Below are 26306 nucleotides of genomic sequence, written 5' to 3'. Positions count from 1 at the left end.
TTTCCCTAATTTAGTTGGTTTCCATTGGTCATTTAGCTTCCTAATGCTGGCTACCTCACAATCTAAGCATACTGTAGCCATATCTAGCCCACATAAAAGGAATATATTTTGTGACCCTAATAAATCCAAGAGACTGAGCCTACAAAGATGAATGTGGTCTGGCTCTCACTGTTAAGCAGCTCAGTATTCGTTAGACCAGAAAGACATAAATATAAATATTCAGTATGTTAAGTATTATGTATGAGTTTCTTAAGTATCCCCCCCCAAGTAACTTCAGATATACATAATTGTTTACTTTTATTCATATCTTTCCCACACCCTCCAGGCCCCCTCACCTTTCACACATTCCGTACCCTTTGCAGATCTGTCTTCTTGCCCTCTCTGCTCCATCCAGCACCCTCACTGTCTTTTGTTTCTCTGATGAGAAAATCTCATTAAAATCCATGGTGTTACTTGTTCTGGAAACCAATGATGCTCAGATCTAAATTTTCATCTCCTCTGCCACTGCTTTTTTTTTTTTCCAGTTCCTCTTTATCTAACCCCTGAAACACTGGGAGAGTTCCAGAATCAGCCTCTACCTCCAGACTTAAACTTTTCTAAATAATCAACCACACTAACTTGAGTGATCTTCCTAAAGTACAAATGAGATTATATCATTTCATTCTTTAAATTCTTTTAATGGTTCTTCTGACTTAAGAAGACACACAAGATCCTTTACCTACGGCCCCTGCCTACCTAACCAGCTTGCTGCCTGCCATCCCCCACCCACCAGATCCTAGAATCCAACTATTCTCAACTACTCCTATTCTGTCACATTCTGCTAGATACTCTTCTCTTTCTAAATTGTTTGCTCATCAGAGACTCAGTTCAGTCTGCTATAGGACCCTTAACCATGGCCAATGAAATCAAGTTATGGCCTTCAACTGGCACACTTCTACACCACCTTCATGCTTACAAATCATAGCCCTAGTATCATTTATCTACCGTCAATCTGCTGAATGCCCAGCTCAAGCAATACCCAACACAGTGATAGCCAATTTGCCTGAAACCATTACTCACCACCCCCCCAAAAAAAATGAGTTTCTCAAATTTAGCTACGTACCAAAAACTTAGTATGCTCAATGTAATCCTACATAGTTCTACAGGTTAGCAGACTGCCAATCTGTGCCATATGCTGATTTCTCCTCTTCAATTTTCCCCCAGCAGAGGGTCCCACCATTTTTACCCAGATGCCTCCCGTTGCAATAACAGGACCAGAGCAGAGACAAATTAAACATTTTGTAAGATGATGTCATAAGGACAAAATAAAAACTTTTCAAATGAAACTTCAAAAAATCTTCAAAAAGCTGTTAAAATTCCTGTCCAAAATTAACTACCATAACCTTATAAATAGTTAAAAGAAATTTGGTTAATTGATAAAGTTAACAAATCAAAGTAGTCAACATGAAATTTGTCATAAGAATACCAATGATGCTAAAATGTTAGCAAAATGGCAATGACTCTAAAAAGGTTTTGAAAAAATTAATATAAACTGAGACTCTTCCAAATCAAATGCCAATTTTTGTTATATCTATTAGAAGAATATATTCACACACGTAGTCAAGAAAGATATATCCATGAATATATTCATAAGAATATATTTATAAAAAGACTCAGTCTCCCTAGGAAGCTTAACTTTAAAAAAAATCAAAGAGATCTTACAAAGCTGCTAAAAAGAATATATTCACAAGAAGAATTTACTTTTTGATTGAATGTGTTCTTAAAATATCCATAGCAAAAAGGTATCCGTATTCATTTACCATACTTAAGATAATACTCCTTTAAAAAGTCTTTGTTAAGTGTGTAAATGTGATAAAGTAGGCAAACTATTCATTTAGCAAACTGATCCTTCAGTAGATTGGCTCTTGGTGAATGAGCTGTTCACTAACTGATCCTTTGGCAAATGGCTGCAGCACACTGACTTGCTTCTCTTCTGTATTCCTCTCAAATCAATTTCAGTGGTCTCTTACCCAGCCCCACAGGACATGCCTTACTCACTTTGTATCCCCAGAACTCAGCACCATATATTTCATCTGATGAGGACTTAAAAATATTGACAAACAAATGAATTAATAAATAATTTTTACCCTGCCTTAACCTGAATATTTTCTCCTGGCAAGCTAACTATCAGGAGAATCTGAATTTAAATAGGGAAGGCTAGGGAGAAAAATCTTACACATTTTACTCTTTATATCTATGTTTGCATATAGATAGTCTTGTAAATAATTTGCTTATGAACTATAGCCTCAGTCCTAATACCAAACTTTAAGAAACTATCCAAATATGGAGTTTGAAATAAAATTATATTGTGCTGACTACTGTTGGGGGGGGGGGGAGGAAGCTTTATTGGATAATTGAAAATCCTTTTTTATGCAAGATATTTTATTATACTTGGATTTGCCTTGTAGATTAATTATGAGACTTTTGTTGTACTTGGATTTGCCTTGTACCTTTATTAATAATGCCCATTCACCAAAAAGATTTGGACAGAATGCCCCCTGCACACGTAGTAAAGACTATACATTATCTACTATTTGTTCTGTCAACATCTATAAATGTTGACTTATATCCACTATATTGATTCATAGTTCATCCTGAAGCCACGACTGCCTCAACAGAGCTCAAATGTACTGCTTTTCCAGAACACACCAAGGCTAGATCTGCACCAAGCTTAGAAATCCAAATTCCTGGAGCACCTGGATGGCTCAGTTGGTTAAGTATCCAACTCTTCATTTTGGCTTAGGTCATGATCTCATGGTTTGTAGTTTCAAGCCCCACATCAGGCTCTGCACTGACAGTGTGGGGCCTGCTTGGGCTTCTCTCTCTCTCCCTCTCTCTCTGCCCCACCTCCACTAATGCACTTGCTCTCTCACTCTCTCTCTCAAAATTAAACATTAAAAAAAAATTTTTTTTAAGAAATCCAAGTTCCTGCTCTATACCTACTGTTGTTGGACATCGCACATGTTCAAAACTGAATTTGTAGTCCTGCTCCATACTGATTCTTCCTCCCAAGACTGTACTTCATTGAACTGTACTGACCTTCATTCCCTTATTTCTCCTCTGCCCCCTTTCAGGTAGATTCATAGAGAATAAATGCAAAGAACCAAAGGGAGATGAAATACCAGCTCTGTTAGTGTTGGCACAGTAATTTCCAAAGTACAAGCTTTCCTGGTATGAAGCCAGAAACATAGCACTGAAGACAGCTTGGCATGAAAGAGCCCACCTAACTGACCACTTGGTTTCGGCTATGGATACTGCCCTCCCCCACTGGGGCTTACTACCTGGAGATAGGAAAGTCAAGGCACCCCAGGCCTGAACACAGACAAGTCCAAAAGGATTTTTAAAAAATTGTGCCATACATGAACAATGACATTTAAAGTCACCCAAAAGATAGACCTGGCCCATGACTGTCATGCTCTGGTCCACCTCATCAGTCAGATTAGTCACTCCTCACCTGAGCTCAGGACACTATGCTTGTGGGAGAATCTGTGATGCACCCTCAGCCTCTCCCTTCTTGGCCAGGGCAGCAAAAGTCCCTTCTTTGGGACCCTGAAGAGTAAGAACAGAAGAATCCCAGTTTTAACACGTTCTACCAATCCCCACTGATCCAAGCCAAGTACTTGGGCCTAAATCTAATCTACATCCTTCCACTGACTTCTTCATCATCCTCTACATTCTATCAATCATCAAACCCTAAAGTTTTACCTCTACATATTTCTCCATACATCCTTTTCTCTCCATGTATCCTACTTCAATCCTATATCCAGGCCTTATCACCCTTTGCCAACACTACAGTAACAATTTCCTAGTTCTTTCTGATTTGTTTTGTTCTATTTCTAATCTAATCTCCACACTGTAGCCAAAGTGATCATTCTGAAACTCAACTTTGATTATGTCACTCTTTGACTGCTTCCCGTTAACTACAGGATAAAGGCCAAGCTCTTTAGAAGGATTTACAAAACACTTCATGACCTAGTGCCTTTCCAAACTCACCTGCTCCATATCCCCTGTCCCACACTCATGTAATAGTAAAATGCTTATAGTTTTTGACAGTCGCCTTGCAGTTCCAAATCTTCATCCCTTCCTTCATGTGATTCCTTCTGTTTGAAATACCCTAGAGTCCCTGTCTTATTTGGTTAACTCTGATTCAATCTTGAAGATTCTGCTTAAGACATTACCTCCAGGAAGCCTTCCCTAACCTTAATGCCTATTGCTTCCTGTCCTGCTCCCTCCAGGCTAGAGAACTTACTTCCCTTCTGTACTCACTCTGTGAATTGCTCCATCATTGAATTCACTACCCTTTGTTGATATTTATTTTCATGCCTTTCTTGAGCAGGGGCCATATCCCCAGGAAATAGAGACTTCCAGCACTTGAGATAAATTTGTGGACTTAAACTGAATTCCTTGTTTTTCCAAATTATTCATTTCTTAATTTATCCATGAATTCAATAATAATTTACTGATAAATTTCATGAGTATGTCCCACTCGACTCATTCACTTTATTTTGGCTGAGTAATATCCTAATTTCCCAAATACCTTTGGCCTATGTGGAAACCAACCATTTTCCATCTTTAGAAATTCCAAAGCATATGAAGATCATTTGTCACCCATTTCCAAACTGTGATTTGTTTTTAAATTACTCATTTGAATCACTTTTATATGCTTCTTGTTCTGGTGACATAACTGACTGATTACACTGCATCTTTCACAGATATGGGCTGACTTATAAGTGATGTGGAGTGACAGCCTAATCCTCTGGAACCGTCAGACTACTGCTTTCTCTTTGCTGGCTTCCCTCTGCAGGAAATGCAAATTGTAAAGGCAGCCATCAGAATTAAATACATTTTGATAAATAATAGCCTAGTAACATCACATTACTTTTACAACAGGTCTATTTTTTAAGTTTATTTATTTATTTTGAGAGAGAGAGAGAGAGAGAGCACAAACAGGGGAGGGGCAGAGAGAGAATCCCAAGCAGTTTTGGTGCCAGCACCACAGAGCCTCATGCGGGGCTCAAACTCACAAACTGTGAGATCATGACCTGAGCCAAAATCAAGAGTCAGATGCTTAACCAACTGAGCTGCCCACGTGCTCCTACAACAGGTCTTTGAAGCCACTCAGTTTCTTCCTGCTTACTATTGGCTTTAGCTGCTAATGGGAAAAGATTTTTTTTAATCAAGTTAATAAACAGTCAAGTTTAAAGAGCTTTTATATAAATCTTATATTTTCCAAAGGAAATCTCAGGAAACAAATGGAGAAACTTAGAAGGTGGACGGTGGACAGTCTATGGAAGTCTAAGCACAGCAGCTAGTCTGGGGGCACTAGACTTGGGAACTGGAGAATAATGTAAGATATGAACTCTCAGGGCTTCTGGCGATGATGATAATGAGCAGCCCAGAGTGAGGGAGGGTGGAGGGGAGCCAAGAAGTACAAGACCACAGAAATATGGCTTCTATTTAGCTATGATTCTCCTACTACAATGGGCCCACTCTTTAAGGAAAGATTAAGATTTGTATAAACTACTTCATGAAAAGAACTTTAAATAATAATAAGCTAATTGGTTAATTTCATACTCTAATAACTAAATTAATAAATACTCTACCCTAAAACCTTCTGGAAATATATTAAGCTAATACACGTTTTCACACTTCTACAGAGAATCAAAATATCTAACAACCAGTCCAGAATGAACTAGCCAACCAAAAAGGATGCCACCCATCCATATCAGTAAGGCCATCCTGGAGCACAAACCTAAATAGAAGCCCTGAATATATACATAATTGTACAAGTAACAGGCATCTCTTCCTTGCCCTGCAAAGTTCCATTCTGGATTTCACTCTGGTTTCTTTTCCAAGCAACAAGAATGACTAGTGATAAAAATTTTTAAGGAAAATCTGAAGTTATTCTTGTGTATATTGGCTTTTTTGCCTGAAGCTAAAAAAAAAAAAAAAGCTCTAAGAGTTTCTGTCTCCATTTTCAGCTATTTGAAAGACCCTAAAGGCCAACAACAATACCCCTACTCCTGGACCCCTGCAATCCAAAACTTGCTTCTCAGAATAGAAACTAAAGGAAGTCCTGAGCTGCTCCTTCCCCAGTCACCTGCGTTACCAAATCCTACACTTCTCACATATCTCTCCAAGCATCCAGCACCCCAGCAATTTCTTCTTTTTTGTCTTCTCGTCCAGATCTTCTTTCAAATCCAGTCTTCTGCTCATAAGCTTTCTACATTATTCATTTCCCTGCCATTCTGTCCTTTAGAAATTCCTTGGAAGATTGTAGCAATTTTAGGATACTTTGATGCACCTGTCATGGAACTATAGCTTCCCACCCCATTTTCCAGTGGGAGCACTTGTAAAATGCTTCACGTCAGTCATTCTCTTGGATGATTTACTTATGTCATTTCATTTAAACATTACAATGCAGTTAAACATTATTCCCACTATGCAGGAAACTGGGAATCAGAAAGGATGAGGAACTTGCATTGATCACACAGGTAGTCAGCAGGGAAATCAGATTTTGAACACAGGAGCCAGTTTGGCCCAGTCTCATGTCCCGTCTTACTCTATGTTTCTGCTGTAAAAATTTTTAAAAACTACTAATAAAAGTAGTCAAAGTTATGCAGTCTGGCCCTTGACTGACATTTTTCAAAACTCACTCAAGTGTTTACATCTATGAGAAAAAAGACTGGGTCACTACTCCACATTTTCATACTGCTTATAAATCTCAAGCCAACAGCGCCCTAAGCTACCCTAAACTTGAGAAAAATGTTAACCAAAATAATTTTTGTCTATTACTACTGAAGGGAAATAAGGTATTAAGTTGATAGATTTCTGAGGTATACTGCCATTTATTTGAATTAATGCTCCATTAGGTATTCAGAGAGTATAAAACGATCAATAACGATCAGCTGGAGGTTAAATGGCAAATCCAAAAGCATTCTTTTAAGAGTTGAAGGAAGTGCTTTCTTTCTTCAGATTTAAGAGGAGGAAAAAGGTGCTTACACAGACATGGGCCCCAAGGAAAGAAGGGGGACTTGTTTCTGCTCAAGGTTGGTGCATGTGTGTGTTGGGAGATAGTTGTCACATGGTGGGATCCAATTGCATTCAGGTAGGTTTAGAGGGCTCCTCTAAAAAGGAAGGAAAGCATGGGCAGAAACTTACCCACTCTCTAGGAGTGTGCTGATTAACTGTGACTTCATGTAAGACTGTATTATTTTCAACCTCAGAAATATTTACCAAAAAATCAGGGACCACGACCTCCTGGACAAAAGGAAAACTGTCACAGCACTGAAAGCAGGAGAGGACCGGGCCATTCTCCTGGGACTGGCCATGATGGTCTGCTCCATCATGATGTACTTTCTGCTGGGAATCACACTCCTGCGCTCATACATGCAGAGGTAATGCCATTGGGTGGTTGGGACACGGTGGTTCGTCTTGTCCTTCTCCTTCCTCTCCCATAGCTTATCAACCCTAAAGTCCTCTTCCTCACCTCCTTTCCCAATAATAACTATTAGCAGTGACTGGCACGTAATATTTTTAATAATGCTACCAAATAATAATGATAAAAATAGTACTACCTACTATGTGCAGGAACTTCCCTTCCCATACATGACTTGCTTAACGCTCACACATATGTTATAAAGGCAGTATGATACGAATATGCTCCTTATAAGAATGGCAAAACTGAGGCTCAAGATAAATCTAATTTGCCTGATATCACACAACTCTAGCATATGGCAGAGGTAAGATTCAAACCCCCATCCCACTAATCCCAGAGTCCCTATTCTTGCCTCTTCACACCTCTGTTCTCCACCATCATTCTTTTCCAGCCCACACCCCTCTTCATCACCCCACATATTAGTGGTTCTCAACCGCACATTTAAACTTCCTGAGAAACTTTAAAAAATACTGATGCTCAGTCACCCCTCCCCCATCCTCCCAGAAGGTCAGATTTAATGGCATATAGTAGGACCCAGTCACCAACATCTTTCAAAGTTCCCCCAGGCAATCCTAACGTGCTGTCAAGGCTGAGAAATACTGCCATGCATCAACTTTTAACAGTAGCAGATTTTGAACTCCTTTCATTTTAATATTTGCCCTAGGTTTAGAGAATAGATAGGGAGGCAATTAAATACTGAGACAGCAAGTGTATTCCCCCTGAGTAAGCCACATGATAAATCCCCACAGCCTCTCTAGCTAACTGTTGTCCATACATTGGACAGTTTGAGCACAGGGGAGACCAGCATTGCTGTAACTAATGGGGAAAGTCTCACAGCGGTTTGGCTCAAAGGAATGAAGCCCTTTCAAATGAAAAATTGAGATTTCGATCTGAAAGAGAATCAAACCATTTTGTGGCATTCATTTATCCACCTAAATTAATACTTTCATTTTAGAAGCAAAGTCTAGCTGAAAGACAGTAATTTGCTAAAATTAAGGCATCATCTTTCCCATTTGTGGCTGCTCTGCTCTGTGTCTCTGATGCCTTCAGCTGTGCTCCTTCTCAATGAAAGCGCTGATGCCTCAGGCCTGAGTGTTCACTGTTTCCAAAACCGCTTTCAGATCTTCACATCTGTGCTTAGAACCATCTAAGACTTTTTTTTCCCCTTTGTATAAGCAAAATCTGACCATCCATATCCTAGGAAAATACAATTTGCCACGCCAGAGGGGGTCAGGGCCAGTAACCTGCCTCCGGCATAAAACTGTACATGAAAAGGGCAGTCAACACATGTCCAGCAAAAGGAAAGGGTATTCATCTGTGAAGAAAATGTGCTGTTTTCTGATCACAATGGTAATCAGCTTATACCCAGAGGCAAAACTTTGATTGCTTGTGTGTCTCTTCTTAATCACAAATGTTACCCTTGATCATAAAATTACATGTATTTTAGAAGGAAAACTGGCCAATGGGCAGCTGGAGGTTTGTTTACTTTTTCTTTTTTGATCTTTCTAATAGAGGTTCCCAGGGCACTGACATGAACCCATTATCTCCATGGAAGGGCCTCTCTTCCACTGTGTTCAAAGGGTGTCAGCGCAGTACCACGGAATAAGCCTGGGCCTTAGAGAAATGCCGGACGGGGCAGAATCGCCATTTCCATCGCTTTACTAGCTGTGTGCCCTTGAATGTTTCCTGATTTCTCTGACTCTCAGTAAACTCACCTTAAAAAAATTCAATACCCAACCTATAAAGTTTTGGAAATGTATACAAAACACCAATTAGGGTAAAGACAGATGCTACAAGTGATCGGTTTTGGTACAATGAAAGGGTGGAGTTATCTTTTCTCCCTTATTAGAAAGACCATACAAAGAAATGTATCACTGACCTCGTATCTATCAAGTTAGATGTCAAGTCCGCCCACCCCTCTGCCATCTTCCCTCCGCTTCTCTCTTACACCTCTGCTACCTACAAACTAGGCAGACACTGCAGAGGTGAGGACTGGGGTGTGACGGCTGACAAGATAGGAATGCAGGGTGATTACAGGTGTGATATAAAAGATGCCTTATGCTTACCAGTGAATTTGATAAAAAAGTAAAAATCTAACTTAAATCAAGCATTGGATATTATAGTACATCTGATAGAAGTCACTGGAAGTTTTCAGGTGCCAGGCAGTTTATCCATCTTTATATTGTACTTTGCCTAAAGCTGCTCAATTCAAAGGCATAAACTCTAACAAATAGATTGTATGATAGATTTGGATTCTTCAGGTTAAGGAGCTAACAGATGATCCCCTCTGATTATGCCTTCCTCGCCCTTAGTGTCTGGGCCTGTGTTTATTCTCCCCTCTCTCTGTAGCGTGTGGACTGAGGAGTCTCAATGCACCTTGGTGAATGCGTCCATCACAGAAACATTTAACTGCTCCTTCAGCTGTGGTCCAGACTGCTGGAAACTCTCTCAGTACCCCTGCCTCCAGGTGTACGTTAACCTGACTTCTTCTGGTGAAAAGCTCCTTCTCTACCACACCGAAGAGACCATGAAAATCAATCAGAAGGTAGGAGCTTGGCACACACACACACACACACACACACTGCATTTCGGTCACCCCCACAGAGCTCCTGCACTCGGCCCTCTGAAGTCCTCCCATGCCGGCATTTCAAAGGAAAATACCACTGGAAAGCGGGCCCTGCCTCATCCATTCACAGAACTATTTGACTCTTGCCTGGGAGACATTTATTTTCTGTGCATGTTGTGGACAGATCATTCCCCCATTTTGTGGTAGTGTGGATTTACCCTTTACTTTCACCTAGGAGAGTAAACATTCTATCATTTCTACACAAATAGACTAGGTCGTTCAAAGCAAACATGCAGCTTAGTCCAAGTGGTACAAGCCAAAACAAAAACAAAAAAACAAAAAAGAGGTATTCGTCATATACCTGAGAGCACTAGGGTAAAACTGCCTTTTACTTGCCATAGGGACATAACTTAATCCCTCAGAGCTTCAGCTTCCTTTTCTCTAAAAGGAGAAACATAACAATGACCATCTTGCAAAGTCATTTGGAGAATCAGAGCTGTGTATGTAAAGTGTGGAGCAGACCATGGTGCTTGGCACAGGGGAGACCTTCAATCCATCGTCACGGTGTGTGTGTCTGTGTTTCTCTCCTCATATGCACTAAGTTCAGAGAGGCTGAATTTTCTAGCGCCGAGATATTCAACTCCACAAGGTAGATGGACAACAAAAGTGTATTGTGTGAAAGCTGTACAGAACACTTGCATTTCTAAGGTCTGAGATGATGAGTAACGTGTCAGCAGGACCAACCTGCTATTATCAATGTTAAGTTAAATATATTGAGTATAGGATTTATGGTAGCAATTTAGATATGCCAAGACCACCTGATGTCACTCTCCAGTAGGATAACTGGCTCTCATTACTAGGATACAAGCCTCATGAACCGTACTGTTTCTGTAAAAACTTTTATTTCCATCACAATTATCAGCACCTAAATGATACAGGTTATATGTATTGAAAAAAAATGCAGTAGTTTGGAAATTAGACACTAGAACATAGGACCTGTTTTGTGTTATATGGACACAAAGTAAGAAAATCCACCTTGCATTTTGGCCACAATAACTTGAAAGAATCCTTGCAGATATCTCTGAGGACTGAACATAATGAATATTTCAGAGACCATCGTTTGAAAACGTCTGCTCTGATTTCCTTTCGTTTGTGGCAGCTACAAGTAATACCAATCCTAACCCTGTTCTGCAAATACATAAAGCTTGGCTCTTGCACAAGTGTTTGTTTTTCAAGATCTTCCCTCAAGTCAGATCTTTAAATCAAAACTGACCTGTAATGGCAAATGCCTATAAAACTCTCAGATCTCTGTGGAACTGGAAATTGGCCAAAGTTGAAGAGGCATCAAAAAGTAGGACAAATTTCCCTTTCCTCATTTTGACATTTTATCACTACAGCCCTGTGAATTCATTATTTAGGCTATAAACAGGGAGTGAACCTTCCATAGAAAGTCTCAGTTAAAAATTTAGGACCAGTATCTGTCTGTTGTCAGCATGATACTAGGTCATTGTTTGGTTTATTTGCCCCATTACCTTGTTTTTAACCGTGGATTATAACATACAGAAACATGCAAGAAATCAAAGAGTGCAGCTCAAGTATTTATCACAGAGACCACCACGAGGGTAAAGAAATAAAACATTTCCTGCACCACAAAAATACCCCTCACGCACCCTCTCAATAATAGGTTGTCTCTTGCCAAAGATAACAACCATCCTGACAATATGATAATTACTTTTTTAAATTTTTCTTTGTAGTGTCAGCACCTAAGCCTATATCCTGAAACATTACCTTTTAGTTTTGCTTGGTTTTTAAACCTGATATAAATGGAATTATACAGAATATTTCCCTTTGTGTCTGACTTCTTTCACATAATACTTAGGTTTGTTAGAGCCATTCCACTTGGTGAAGGTTCATTCATTTCCTTTACGGTATCATATCCCACTGTATGACCATGCCACTTTATTTATCCATTCTACTGTTGATGGACATTTTGAGTCCTGTACAGTTTGGGGCTATTACAAATAATTCTGCCATGAATATTCTTGTATATGTCTCTTGGTGCACAAGCATGCACATTTCTGTCAGATATAAACCTGGGAATGAAATATCTAGATCAGAGGGTACACACATCTGAAAGTTTAGTAGATAATATCAAATGGTTTTCCAAAGTGCCTGCCCAGCTACACTCCCACCAACTCTAAAGATATGAGAGTTTTTATTGTTTCAAATCCTTACTGACATCGCTATCATCTGCAATTTTAACTTTAGCTAATGTACTGATATTTCTTTGGGATTCTGATGACTAATATTGTCACGTTCCTTTTCATTTATTTATTGGCCATTTGGATGTTCTCTTTTGTACAATATCTGTTGAAGTCCCTTGTCCATTTTTCTATCAGATTATTTCTTCTTCATATTCATTGTAGGAATTCTCTATAACTAGATATGAACCTCTGTTGGTTGCATGCATTGTAAATAACTTCTCTCATCCTGTGGCCTTTTCAATTTCTTCATGATGTCTTTGAATGAAAGAGCTTTCTAATTTCAGAATAGGCAAATTTTTTTCTCAGTCTGTTTTTGCTGTTGTGGTGGTTGTTGTTTTCGTGTTTGGGTTTGGGGGAGGTTTTTTTGGTTTGTTTTGTTTTTCTAGTATTTTTTTGTCCTGTTTAAGATTCTTTACCTATCCTGAGTTCATGAACTCACTCTCCTAAATTATCTTCGAGAAATGTCATTATTTCTCCTTTCACATTTAGAATACGATCTGCCTGGAATTGATTTTTATGAAAGTGGTTTCTTTCCACTGCCCCCACCCCACACACACCCCCACCCTCCAGCCACCGCCTCCCACCACCACACCTGCCACTCCCCACCCACCCTCACCCCTTGGCTTCCCAAGACTTTATTTAAATTCAAGTTGGTTAGCATAGAGTATAGTATTGGTTTCAGGAGTAGAATTTAGTGATTCATCACTTACATGTAACACCAAGTACTCATCACATGTGCCCTCCTTAATGCCTATCACCCATTTAGAACCATCCCCCACCCACCTTCCCTCCAGCCTGGTTTCTGGGTTTCTCTTTCTTTCTCATGTGGATAGCCATTTGCCCAAGTCAATTTATGAAAAGACCACATTTTCCTCACTGGATTATTTTATAATCTCATTCCCCCCTTCTTTTCTTGGATGTTGTCTTTTGTATTAGTATTCTTTTAGGATTTAGCCTACAGATTACAACTTGTGATCTTGACTAAGGACATTAAAACATCTTAACTCCTACTTACTATCTTCCCAAGGTATATATTATTATTTTATTCTATACATACTTTTTTTTCTTAATGTTTATTTATTTTTGAGAGTGAGAGAGAGAGCACAAGCGGGGGAGGAGCAGAGAGAGAGGGAGACACAGAATCCAAAACAGGCTCCAGGCTCTGCGCTGTCAGCACAGAGCCCGACATGGGGCTCGAACTCACAGACCACGAGATCATGACCTGAGCCGAAGTCAGACGCTCAACCGACTGAGCCATCCAGGCGCCCCTTCTATATACACTTTAAATTCATGCAGACATTATTATTGTTTTTGTAGGTGGTAGATATTCATTTAGATGTGTCCTCATGATTCTCTATTTTTATTATCATTCATTCCTTCCTTTATCTCTGTTTTTCCATCTAGGATCATTTTTCTACTACATAAAGAATACTCTTTAGTATTTGCTTAGTGCAGTATCTGCTCTAACAAATTATCTCAGCTTTCATTTGTTTGAAAATATTTTAATTTCATTTTTATTCTTGAAGGATACATTCACTGAGCCTAAAATCTGAACTTGGCTGTTATTTTGTTTCTGCACATCAGAAACATTCCATTGTCTTCTGGTAAGCCTTATTACTATTTAGAAATCAACTCTCAGTCTAATTGCTGCTTCTTTGAAGCTAATCTTGGTTTATTTTACAGATCATTTTAGTTGGTTTTCTATAGTTTAACTCTTAAGTGGCAGAGAGTGCATTTATTTTTATTTAGCCTGCTTACTGCTTCCCAGGGCTTCTTTTGCTGTTCCTTGATGTTTTTCCTCACATTCAGAAAGTTCTCAGTCAGTATTTCATCAAATATTCTCTACTTTGATTCGCTCCTGTTTCTCCTTTTGGCACTCATACTGGCCATCTCTCTCTTTTTTGTAGCTATCCTCTGTTTAATCTCTCAGTGCTTCATCCCCAATACTGACCTATCTTCTAATTTGTAATTCATTCCTCAGCTTTGACAAACCTACTGTTAAACCTACCCATTGGGTTCTTAGTTTCTCGTATTGTATTTTTCATTTTGGGAATATCCATTTGAGTCTGTTTTATCATTTCTAGTTTTATGAAATATCTCATGCTTGTCTTTTAAATCCTTCAACATTAAAAGTAAAATTATAGTTATTTTAAAGTTTATCTTGATGACTTCAATATCCAGAGACACTAATGTGTTATTTTCTTTTCTTCTCTTGTATGTTTTCATGTTTGTCTTGTAATATCTGGTTATTTCTTATCAGGTGTCACATTTGCAAAATTATTTATAAAAATAATTTTAAGCCTGGGATGATGTCATGATGTCATCTTTTCCAAATAGTATTTCTATTTGTTTCTGCCAGGTTCCTGAATGTATGAGCCATACGTGATCATGTCATTCTGACTTCATAAACTGAGATATACAAGTCTGAATTGAAGTCTTTTGGAGATATACTTCAGGTTGCCATTATTCCTAGAATGCAGTCCCTTCAAGGTCCCAATACAGTGAATGGGGGGGGGGGGTCATTGGGGCCCCTACCTGATAGATCTTCAATGATGGTTCCTGCCCCTACCTCTGCAAGGCTGTCAAAAATTCTGTTCGGCTTTCTAGGCTTTCAGTCCCCTTCTAGAATCAGCACATACTCCCAAGGGAAAGGTGGCACCAAAGGTGGCTCACCCTTCTGGCCCCACAGCTCTTCATGCTCTGGACAGCTGTCCTCTGCCTTTAATCAGAAGCATATTTGGGGGGCACGTGAGTTAAGTCAATCAATTAAGCATCCGACTTTGACTCAGGTCATGATGTCGCAATTTGTGAGTTCAAACCCCGCGTAGGGCTCTCTGCTAACAACTCAGAGCCTGGAGCCTGCTTCAGATTCTATGTCTCTCTCTCTTTCTGCCTCTCCCCTGCTCGCACTCTGTCTCTGTCTCTGTCTCTGTCTCTCTCTCAAAAATTAATAAACATTTAGAAAAAAAACAAGTATATATATTGAAAATACAGTTACCTCCACATCAGAAGGTCATTAAACCACAATCTTCATGCAACATGGGGAGTATTCAGGATATTCCTATAGAAAACATAAAAATATTCTCTATGTGGAGCTCTCCTTCCTATTACCCTCCCACAAGCTTACAGTCTGCCCCAGAGTTGCCAAGAAATGGGCATCGTTTTATTGAGATACATAAGGCACCACTGACCATGTTTGATCTGAGAAAACAAGAGGCAAAAGGATATCAGTCAGGCTGTCTGTATCTTTGTAGAAAATATCCAAAAGAACTTTATTTTTAAATTTTCAATATTCTTTTTTTTTTAAGCCTTTAAACCCAGTGCCCAGCCTCTTGTCAATATTACAGTTGGAGCTGCTTAAGCTGATAAGCTGGCATGCTCTTGTAGGGCAATTGGCTGACTGTTCCTGTTTGCTGCAAGTGGGCTCAAGGGCCCCTGCCTCTCAAGGCCGCAAGGCCGTCAGAGGAATCACAGTGGCTGACGATTAATTCACTATGGTTGTTAAATTCCTCAATGCTGATCTCCTTTGGAAGTTTAAAACCTATTCTGCCCACCAGGGATTCTCAAAACATGACTCTGTAGTTTGAGAGTGGATTTAAAATGAAATTTGGTATAAAGCAAGAAAACGTATCCATTAAAGGGGTTCTGAACTCAATGCCAATGTGTCTGGGGCGGGAAGAGATGGTGTTTCCCACACCATCAAGTAATCCTCCAAAACCAGCTGAGTGTCCTACAATTCAACTCAAATCTGACACTATCTATCCAGAGATAGCATTAGATTCCTTATATTAAGAGCCTGTTCCAAAAGACTGCCCTCACCTCGAGTTCAGATGCCAGTCACAAGCCCAGGTTGTCAGAGATTCTAGCAACCCCTTCCTTAAGTTCAATTAATTTGCTAGAGTAGCTCACAGATGCAGAGACACATTTTGCTTATTCGATTCCCAGGTTGTTTTAAAATTATAGGACTCAAGAACATCCAGATGCAAGAGACATATAGGGCAAAGTATGGGGAAGGGCACAGAGCTGCTCCAAGCATGCCATTCTCCCCAAATCTCCATGTGTTCACCAACCTGAAAGCTCTCCTAACGCTGTCCTTTGGGTTTTTATGGAGGCTTCATTATCTAGGCATGATTAATTAATCCATCAGCCATTGGCAGTTGATTCACTCTCCAGCCCTTCTTCCAGGAGGTCAGGGGGGTAAGACTGAACATTCTAATACTCTAATCACATAGGTGGTTCTCCTGGCAGCCAGCCCCAATCCATAAGTGTGGTCCCAAAGTCACCTTATTAATCTAACAAAAGACGCCTTTATAGCTCTTATCACTTAGGAAATTCCAAGGGTTTTAGGAGCTCTGTTCCAGAAACAGGAACAAAGAACAAATATTTATTTCTTATTATAAATCGCAATATCACATCCATTCTTTGGTTATGTGGGATAGTACCATATTATATTATATTTTATGTACAATTGTCATAGGGAAGACAGCTATTATTGATGTAATAAGTTCTATAAACTAATCAATTATTTGCAACTCCAAACTCACCATTGTCCCTCACTTTGTCATCCATTTTGAAGCCTTTGGGGTTTACAAAATGCAGAGAATATACGTATCTAGATAGGGATTTCTCAACCTCAGCACTATCGATATTTGGGGATGTGGGGGCGCAGGGGATAATTCTTTGTTGTTCTGTGAGGGTGGCTTCTGTCCTGTTCAATGTAAGATACCTGGTCTCTGCCCCCTAGATGTCTAGCATCCTCCCCTCTCCAATTGTGACAACTAAAAATGTCTCCAGACAGTGGCAGAACAAGACTTTATGTAGCTTTGAATTTAGATGCTGTAAGATCCCAAAATCCTAAGCAAAGTTTGGAAGCACTGAAGTCCTCTACATTGTATTGGTAGGGTAAGGGTAAAAGGGAAGAAACACGAGTGAAGTTGAAAATCTAGACAGGAAAGAAAAGAATCCGATATTTGTCAAATGTCTGCCATATATAGTGTCCCCAGCACTATGCTAAGAACTTTACAAAAATCATCTCATTTAATCCTGACTAAAACCATACTCCTAAAACAACAGTCAAATTTTATCAAGAGTTTACAACGTTCCAGGCACTGTATCATATTAAATATTTTACATGAACTCACTTATTTTTTTTTACGTTTATTTTATTTTTGAGACAGAGAGAGACAGAGCATGAATGGGGGAGGGCCAGAGAGAGAGGGAGACACAGAATCTGAAACAGGCTCCAGGCTCTGAGCTGTCAGCACAGAGCCCGACGCGGGGTTCCAACTCACGGACCACGAGATCATGACCTGAGCCAAAGTCGGACGCTTAACCGACTGAGCCACCCAGGCACCCCTGAACTCACTTATTTAATTACAGCAGCAACCCCACATTTTAGGTACCACTATTATCTCCACTTTTTTCAGTAATGGAACTGAGCTCAGAAAATGAAATAATTTTCCTAAAGTCACACATTCGCTAATTAGGTCTGAATAAAACTCGAAGTCTCTTCATCTCATCCTGCTGTTAAAGAGGAAAACATGAGAGCATCCCCTTGAGAGGATGAAAAATCTAATTCTATGAAATATTTATCCTCTGATAATACATTTTAGTGCACAGGTGAGAATCCATGCCATTCCATCATATCCCAAGAGCTGCTTAGAATCAAAAGGCCATCGCACACAGGATAGAATTATCTGTGATCCATGAGGAAGGTCAGGGCTGTGTATTCATCACCAGTTTCCAAGAATAGATACTAAACAGATAGAAGTGAACCCTGAAAGGGGGCAGAAGACATGCCTGGAAATGTGACGTATGAAATCCCCATAATTAGCACTTTAAATTGAAGGATATCTATGAGACTTTTGCTGAAGCTACCTATGGACCAGAGATTCAGAAATGCTTTTATGACTGACAGAGTTTAGTCACTTCTTGCCAAAACTGAATTCTGGGACATCCCAGGGCACCTTTGTGCAGAAATGAAAGAATGTGCCCAAAAGGAGCCTGAACTAAGCATCAAGAAGAAAAGCATGGAGACATAATCTATTCTTTCCAACTGCTGAGAAAGAAGATCATGTCAAAGGGCAAGGTCAGAGGACGTGTCTGACTTACTCTAATCCTAACTGGATACACTGTGAACTGGGAAGGGGGATGCCTCTGTGGTTTAGCCATCTTGGTTATTGACTAATCTCAAGACTTCAGATGGCTTGTATTTAGTTAGTAGACTTCCTGGGTCCTTTTAGCTTCTTCTCTACTTCAAATCAGGCAGAAATGCCGTAACAGCATGGCAGCTCTGGGAAACACAAGAAAGGAACACTTCTGTCCGGAGGGACCTGTGTCTCGATACTGAAAGGAACATTAGCGCATAGCAGAGTGTGAAAGCTGTTTTCCTTTCCTCTTCCAAACAATTCAAACAGTCCCACTTGCCAAGATCAAGCAGACAGTAGATTTTGTGGGATTTTTTGGGATTTACTTTTTTTTAGAAGCCACGATAAGGAACAAGAAGTCTCAAAAGGGAAAGAAAACAACATCCTGACTGACTCTCTCTCTCATCTCTTTTGTCCATCACTTATATCCAAAAAACTCAAAAGTTTAAAATACACTTGTGGACTGGAGTAACCCAGGGCTTCCAGCAGGTGATCTTTATATTCTCTCAACATGCGGATCCTTTCTTCTTCTCCAGCACAGAACACAAACCCTGGCATGTCACACAGTGGACCAGCTTCATCACCACATGCAGGACATTCGTTGTTTGAGGACACGAGAAACAATTCCATCTGACTCTAGAACGAAGAATATCTATGTTTCACATGAGCAATCTTTATGTTTTTATCTCATGGCCATGGTGGGCTTAGGATGCCCTGGCTACTAACAAGTTCTGAGAGCAAATTCGTGGTCCCCCCTATGGAGGATATATCTTTACTGAAAACCTCATTAGCTTCATTCCTGGTCCCACTGTTATCACCCCATCCTTGCTTTATAATCTCTTCCTGTTTCTTTCTAATGATCTGCCTTGTATTATTTATGTTGTTTTTTAATGTTTACTTATTTTCGAGAGAGAGAGAGAGAGAGAGAGAGAGAAAACAAGCAGGAAGGAGAGGATGGGGGGCGGGGGCAGGGCAGAGAAAGGGAGACACAGAATCTGAAGCAGGCTAGGCTCCAGGCTCTGAGCTATCTGCACAGAGAGCAATGCAGGGTTCAAACTTATGAATCGTGAGATCATAACCTGAGCCAAAGTTGGATGCTCAACTAACTGAGCCACCAAGGTGCCCCTATTATTTATGTTTTTGATGCCTGTGTCTAGCATGCCATTAGGCACATTAGAGACATTCAACATTGATTGGATTTCATTAAACTTCTAACCCCTCTCTGAAATAAAACTCTTCTCTTTTTGTAAAAGAACAAATGAAGAACAAACCCTTCCCTTGAGGTGATACAGAGAATTGATAGCCCCTTTCCTACCAATATAAAAGAGAGAGGCTGGCCAGTGAGGTTACTCAGCCAAACCATCCCCTTCCCACTGCCCCCCACTTCTCCCCACACCTTTTATGTTTAGGGTGAAGGCCTGTCACTATTTACTTTATACATGCTTAGCAAAGCATGTCTAAGCAAAGCCCAACAGATAGTTCCTCAAAACTTCTGTCCATCATCAGAATAAAAATAACTCCAGTGATATCAAAGATTCTGGAAGTGAGGTTAATAAAAGCGAATTTTCAGCCACTTTTCAAAGAATTGTAGAAAATATGCAATGCTGGGTCTTCACTGCCATGTAAGGGCCACAAGACAAGTTGTCAGGACCCAGGTTTCTTCAGCTAAGAGAGGAAAGGCCATACCCCTGAGCCAGCTTGATGGTTTTCAATACCAAAGAGAATTTAAGGGATTTGGGAAAGCAATAAGGTTTGTTAACAAAACTCAGGATTGAGAACAGGTATGTGAGACTATGTCTTCCACTGAATGAGCATCTCAGAGGCTTGAAAGTTTTATATATTCATATGTTAAAACACAAAAGAAAGAATGACTCAAGGCCATGGTAAAAAAATTACCATATTTTTATTAGTACTTAAGTGTGTTGTGTGTATAAAAGTATAACTCATATGTTCCTTTATCATATATATCATGCAGAGTCTAAAAGTTAAATCTTTCTTAACCCACCCCTCCCACTAAAAAAAGAAACGATCTAAAATGCTGGGATTTTTATCTTCTCAATCTACATTATATTTTCCAAATAAACATAGATTACTTAGTAAAGTTTCCATTTGCTGAAATGCATTCTGCATATTTTAAACCAAACACAGAAAATGATCCTCCAAGCATGCGATAAAATCATAAGATCATTAAACCTTCACCCCAAATTCACACCAGCCTCAGGAATGTACACATGGCTAAGGTTGAGCCATAGAGACAGAAACCTAGAATCCTAGTGTAGGATTCAGCATAATATCAACTCTCCTGGGACACAAAAGCAAGGACCATAACATAAAAGCCATTGAACGGCACTCCCCTGTGAAAACCACATAACTAATAATTTTGCCCTCCTTAGAAGTTTCGTAGTTTAGTATGCAGCACTTGGTTGAAGACTTTAGAAGATCATGTGGACAATGTGATATTCCAATAAGAAAGTACATAAATGAAAATGTATTGAGGCTTTAGGCATATTCATCATTTGCTCTTCACACAAAGCCTGCCTGGAAGGCTCTGTTAACCCCTTTGTACAGATAAAGAAGTTGACTCTGAGGAGCCAAGTAAATTGCCTATAGAAACACAGTAACCAGATCTCCTGAACACAGCTTGAGCTCATTATGCTACCGCATGCATTGGTCATGACAAAAGGATTAATCAATAATAAAAGTAAATGAATGATTGACACTGGCAGAGTCAGTCCAATCTATATAGAACATGCCTTATCTGGCCATTCCAAACGTATATGAGACCCTGATAGTTTGAAACTTTAATAAGGAATACTAAACCTGTACTAGATCCTTCCTAGACAGTCTCAAAAGTACTTTATATCAGGACGCCTGGATGGCTCTGTCGGCTAAGCATCTAACTCTTAACTTTGCCTCAGGTCATGGTCTCATAGTTCGTGGAATCAAGCCCTGCATCAGGCTCTGTGCTGACAGCACGGAGTCTGCTTGAGATTCTCTCTCTCCTTCTCTCTGTGCCCCTCCCCTGCTCGTTCTCTCTCTCTCTGTCTCAAAATAAATTTTAAAAAAGCTTTTTAATACTTTACATCTCATTATACTTGAAAGAATCTTACCTAGTGACAGAATTATTGTCATTTGACTGACAAATGTTTCTTCAAAAAAAAATTTTTTTAAGCCAGATCAATTCACAAGAGCAAAAGAAAAACTCCATTTTAATGGAATACCAATTTTACTGAGATCATTTCAATAATTTGGTACTGTTAACCACTGAAACTACTACTATAAACTGTCTTGGCACAAAAATATACAGAAGCCTGATGCATTTATGATCTAAATTGGCTCTGTTCAAATTCAACTACAAATGGCTTGTCTGTGATGTCTTTAATGCTTTGCTTCAGAAAACATTTTTTAAAGCTATAAAGACATGAGGCAGCTTTGAAGAAGAAAAAAATAACAAAGGTAGGTATCTCCATCCTGCCTTAAACTCTTTTGATCCCAAAGGCATCCAACTGGTAGAAAATTTGTTTCATGGAGTCATAGGCTAATTTTGTACTAACTTGTAACTCACTGAGAAATTCTGCTTTTTTGGAGCTACTTTCAGACCCTTAATGTTGTTCTAGTGCCAGCTCTCTGCTGTACTCATATTTATGAGTGTACTCACGTTTATTCTTAGCTGATTACACGGGAAGGTGTCAACCAGCCCTGCTATGAGAACATTACTTTAAGCCTGGTTTACGATAAATACCAGCATACTCCATCTCCATTCTTAACTAAGTAAGAATCTTCCTGCTGTTTATAGTCAAAGAATCCAATGATTACAGCACTGTAAACAAAATAAGGGGAAAAGAGTAATCCAAACATACTCCATTAGCGAAACCCATTCCATTTCTTTTATATTTTTTTTCCTGTGAAATCTACAGGTCTAAATTGTTCTGGAATTCCAGAATGTACCTTAAAGGTCAACAATACCCCACCTCATTTTGTGTCTCCACACACAGTTGTGTGAGTTGTGCACTGCACAACCTTTGGGATACCAGTCACACTGTAAAAAGTCATAGAAGTGAATATTTGTAAGCACAACTTGTAAGTTGGTAATAGCAGTAAAATATGTGAGGCTTTTTCATAAAATAAGTGTATTAGGACAATTTTTGGCAGAAAAATAATAGTGTTCCAAAGAGGGGACACAGCTGTCTAATTTACACCAAAACATTATATAGATTAGCAGTGATCTTGTCACAAACCAATTCAATTCAGAAAAATCAGTTAAATTAATCATTTGATAATGTGTATAACAATAAGGCAGGGGTTTTTTTTTGTTTGTTTTGTTTTTTTTCCTGTTGAAAAGCAATTATGATAAAGAGGGGAAAGAGTTAGCTAAGGACTCACACATCTCCCTGGAAAGTGACTTAAATCACTGTTAGGGTGGCCAGTGACACAGGTGGCAAAGAATTGCACAGAGTGAAGCAACAAGCAAGACAAGCGTTTATTTACTCTTCAAGGGAGGAGAGAGGCCAGCCCACGTTTCTGTTAGGCTGGGCCTTTTAAGGGGTTTTGAAGGATGTGAAAGGGTTGCAGCTATGCTCTGGGGAGAGTGTGGGGCAGGGTCAACTCGTGGCCAGTGGAGCAAGCGGGGGCAGGTTTCTCAAGGGGCTCTGACTGGGGCTCATCTGGGATGTGTGTTGTGGTCAGGCTAGAGAAAAATATGTTTTGTAGTCGGGGTCGATTTTGTAAGAATGTAATGCCCTGGGATCTAGAAAAACAAAGAGTTAGGGCCTAGTGCAGATCCCTGTGAGTTTTGTCTGTAAGGGTGGCTGGGGTGGGAGGGCAGGAGGGGGTTTGAATAGATTTCTTTCAATCACTTTTTTCCTAACTTTTTAAAAAATCAGTTTTGTCACTGCCCATTGACAGGCCAAGGGAAAAGGGGCACAGAGATTTCATCTCCTTGAAGACTGTTTTTTAAATGAGGAAAAAATGTGTTCCAAAGCATATGCAATAAATAATAAAAACTGAGGAGTTGGGGCAAGGCAGGGAAGAAAAAGAGACACAAAGAAAGCAATCCAAGAATATAAGTATGTAGGAGGAAAGGAGAGACATGTAGAAGAGATACAACAGTAAAGATAAGAGAGGGGAAAAGTTTAAAGGAAATATAGTGTAAATTTTCAGAGGAGCGCTGCTTGAAGAGTAAACTCATTTGGTTCTGTTTTATTTTTCCCTGGCTTATGGAAAAAGTTGCTTTGTCATGCTATCATGCTCACTGAGCATGAACAATTCATCACGGCTCTTTAACTAGTCAGTTTCTCTACCCTTTCCAGGATTCTTTTTCAGCAACTCACCAGAGGTATAGCTATTTCCTTGGCTACTATAGCAAGGTGACCAAGGTGACTTGGCTGAATAAAGTAAGCCAAGCAAAAAGAGAATAAACTACTTTCCCTGAGAGAACTGGTAGCTTTTGATATTATATGGACAGCCATGGATAGACAAAAGACAGAAATTGACATTCTGATTCCATGGAAAAGTGTGTTCAGTAGGGAATAATTAAAACTCACCATGCTACTGTAAAAAGAATCCATTAGAGTCATCCAATTCTAATCAATAATCAAACTATATATGGGTGAACTATCTAGGTCCATCTGGGTCAGATACCTAAAAACATTGTCTTCATTACTGTGTGAGATCTTAGGGTTTCTGGAGGCACTGGTTTGAATATGAAAAGAAAAACCATCATGATTATTTCACAGCTCATTAAGCTGACCTCAATATCCCATCCCCTCCTAGAACCAGACATACATAAATACACAAAGAAAGTATCTTCTGGTGACAGTTTATCTCGTTTTCCACAGTGCTCCTATATACCTAAGTGTGGAAAAAATTTTGAAGAATCCATGTCCCTGGTGAATGTTGTCATGGAAAACTTCAGGAAGTATCAACACTTCTCCTGCTATTCCGACCCAGAAGGAAACCAGAAGAGCGTCATCCTCACCAAACTCTACAGTTCCAACGTGCTGTTCCATTCACTGTTCTGGCCAACATGTATGATGGCTGGGGGCGTGGTGATTGTAGCCATGGTGAAACTCACACAGTACCTCTCCCTGCTCTGTGAGAGGATCCAACGGATCAATAGATAAAAGCAAAAGGGATGAGATCATTTTCTTTAAAGCTCAAATACTGTTTTCTTTCATTCTTCACCAAAGAACCTTAAGTTTGTAATGTGCAGTCTGTTATGAGTTCCTTAATATATTCTTATATGTAGAGCAATAATGCAAAAGCTGTTCTATATGCAAACATGATGTCTTTATTATTCAGGAGAAGAAATAACTGTTTTGTGTTGGTTGGTTGTTTTCATTATCTTGTTTTGATGCTGGAACTAGTACTTCCTTCTCTCGTTCCGCCAAAACAGGGCTCAGTTATTCATTTGCCAAGCTTTGTGGAAGAATGTAGACAATATCAACGCGATAAGGTCTGTGTTCTCAATTGTTAGATCTCTTGAAGACATTTCTGCAATATTTTTCATCATTCATTGTTTACTAAAGCTGCAGCCAAAAATGTTCTTTCTTTTCTTACTCAAAACTGAGCCCTGTAGCAAGTGAAGGGACCAGATTTCCTAACTAAAGGATGTTAAGCATTTTCCTTATATTTCTACCATATCACTGTAAAGAAGGGAGAAAACCCAGACAGTTATTTCTCTTTTATTATTTTCTATTCATAACTTCAGATTTTTTAACTGATTTCCAAAAATAAGCTGTTTTCATCAACTGATTCTATAATCTCTTCCTGTGATTTAAATAGAAAATGAACAGAGCCCTTTTCCATTTAAGACCCTGCTACTGTGTGAGGAGATAACACTTACAAAGAGTTTCATTACCTGTGAATTGACTGAATGTTGAGTAGGTGCAACACTGCAATCCAGGAAAGTCTATGTCACTAAGATTTTTATGTGAAAATCCTTATTCTATTTCAAGTCAACTGTTAGATGGTAAAATTAAGATCCTACTTGCTGGCCAAGACTGGTAGACTGATTTCAGTGGGTAAATCTACTGTGGCAAATTAACATATTGCAATGTTACTCTTTGGGAATTTATGTTTAACTTAACGAGTATGTAGTCTCTCTTTCTGACAAGTGTTCCCCATTGGGATTTTAAAACTATGTGCACAGAATATTTGTCTCCTCTACATGTTTTATTTTTCTATTTACAATTCTCTTATTTTTTGCTAGATTTTATACACAGAGTAGACTTTTTTCCTAACACACACTTTAAATGAATAACAGCTCTAAAGGAAGACTTTGTTCACAATGCCATTTACTTATTGTGTTGAGGGGGGCGGGGTGGAATGAGGGATTGATTTTAAACAAAAACATTCCATCTTTTATTTAACATCAATATCAAAAGGGAAAGACATACATCTATCTTTCTCATCTATATTTAAGTACCCTTTTGTAATGTAGTATCAAAGTTTTCTACAAATTGGAAAATTTTACAAAACATATTTGTGGAATGAATAGTGAAACTAATCTGATGAAGTGGAAAATATCCTGTAATACTGTAATTCATAGTTTGACTTTCCATAAGCACATAAATCCTTAGGGTATAATCAGGACTTCAAATGTGTAATTAAAATTTAAACAAAAATCCATGATATCAGCAAGATTTGAATACCTCTTGCGTTCTGTTCTAAGCTGACAAGCCCATGGCGGTCCAAAAACCTATGATTCACTACATTTACAGCATTTAAAGAGATTATAAAGAAAGTCCCTTTGACATCCAAACACATACAACTTTCAAGCAATATTATGAATATTTGGAAAATATGATGGAAAATTCGACTCTTACTCTAAAAACATAATTCTGAAGATGATA

The 26306-nt window shown here is 39.1% G+C and overlaps 1 protein-coding gene across 1 annotated transcript in view; it reads left to right on the top strand.

Annotated features, from left to right (window-relative positions):
• KCNMB2 (potassium calcium-activated channel subfamily M regulatory beta subunit 2) overlaps positions 1–26094 on the top strand; it is a 237582-nt gene extending 211488 nt beyond the window's left edge. Inside the window, exons 3-5 of the mRNA XM_043594871.1 lie at positions 7266–7436; positions 9827–10022; positions 24291–26094. Coding sequence (XP_043450806.1) covers positions 7266–7436; positions 9827–10022; positions 24291–24575 — 652 coding nt within the window. The 3' untranslated portion in view covers positions 24576–26094. The remainder of the gene's footprint in view (positions 1–7265; positions 7437–9826; positions 10023–24290) is intronic.
• Positions 26095–26306: the final 212 nt, after the last annotated feature.

The sequence above is a fragment of the Prionailurus bengalensis genome, chromosome C2, assembly GCF_016509475.1.
Source record: "Prionailurus bengalensis isolate Pbe53 chromosome C2, Fcat_Pben_1.1_paternal_pri, whole genome shotgun sequence".
Lineage (NCBI taxonomy): Eukaryota > Metazoa > Chordata > Mammalia > Carnivora > Felidae > Prionailurus > Prionailurus bengalensis.
Note: the sequence above shows the minus strand (reverse complement) of the source record. Positions and strands in the feature narration are given on the sequence as shown.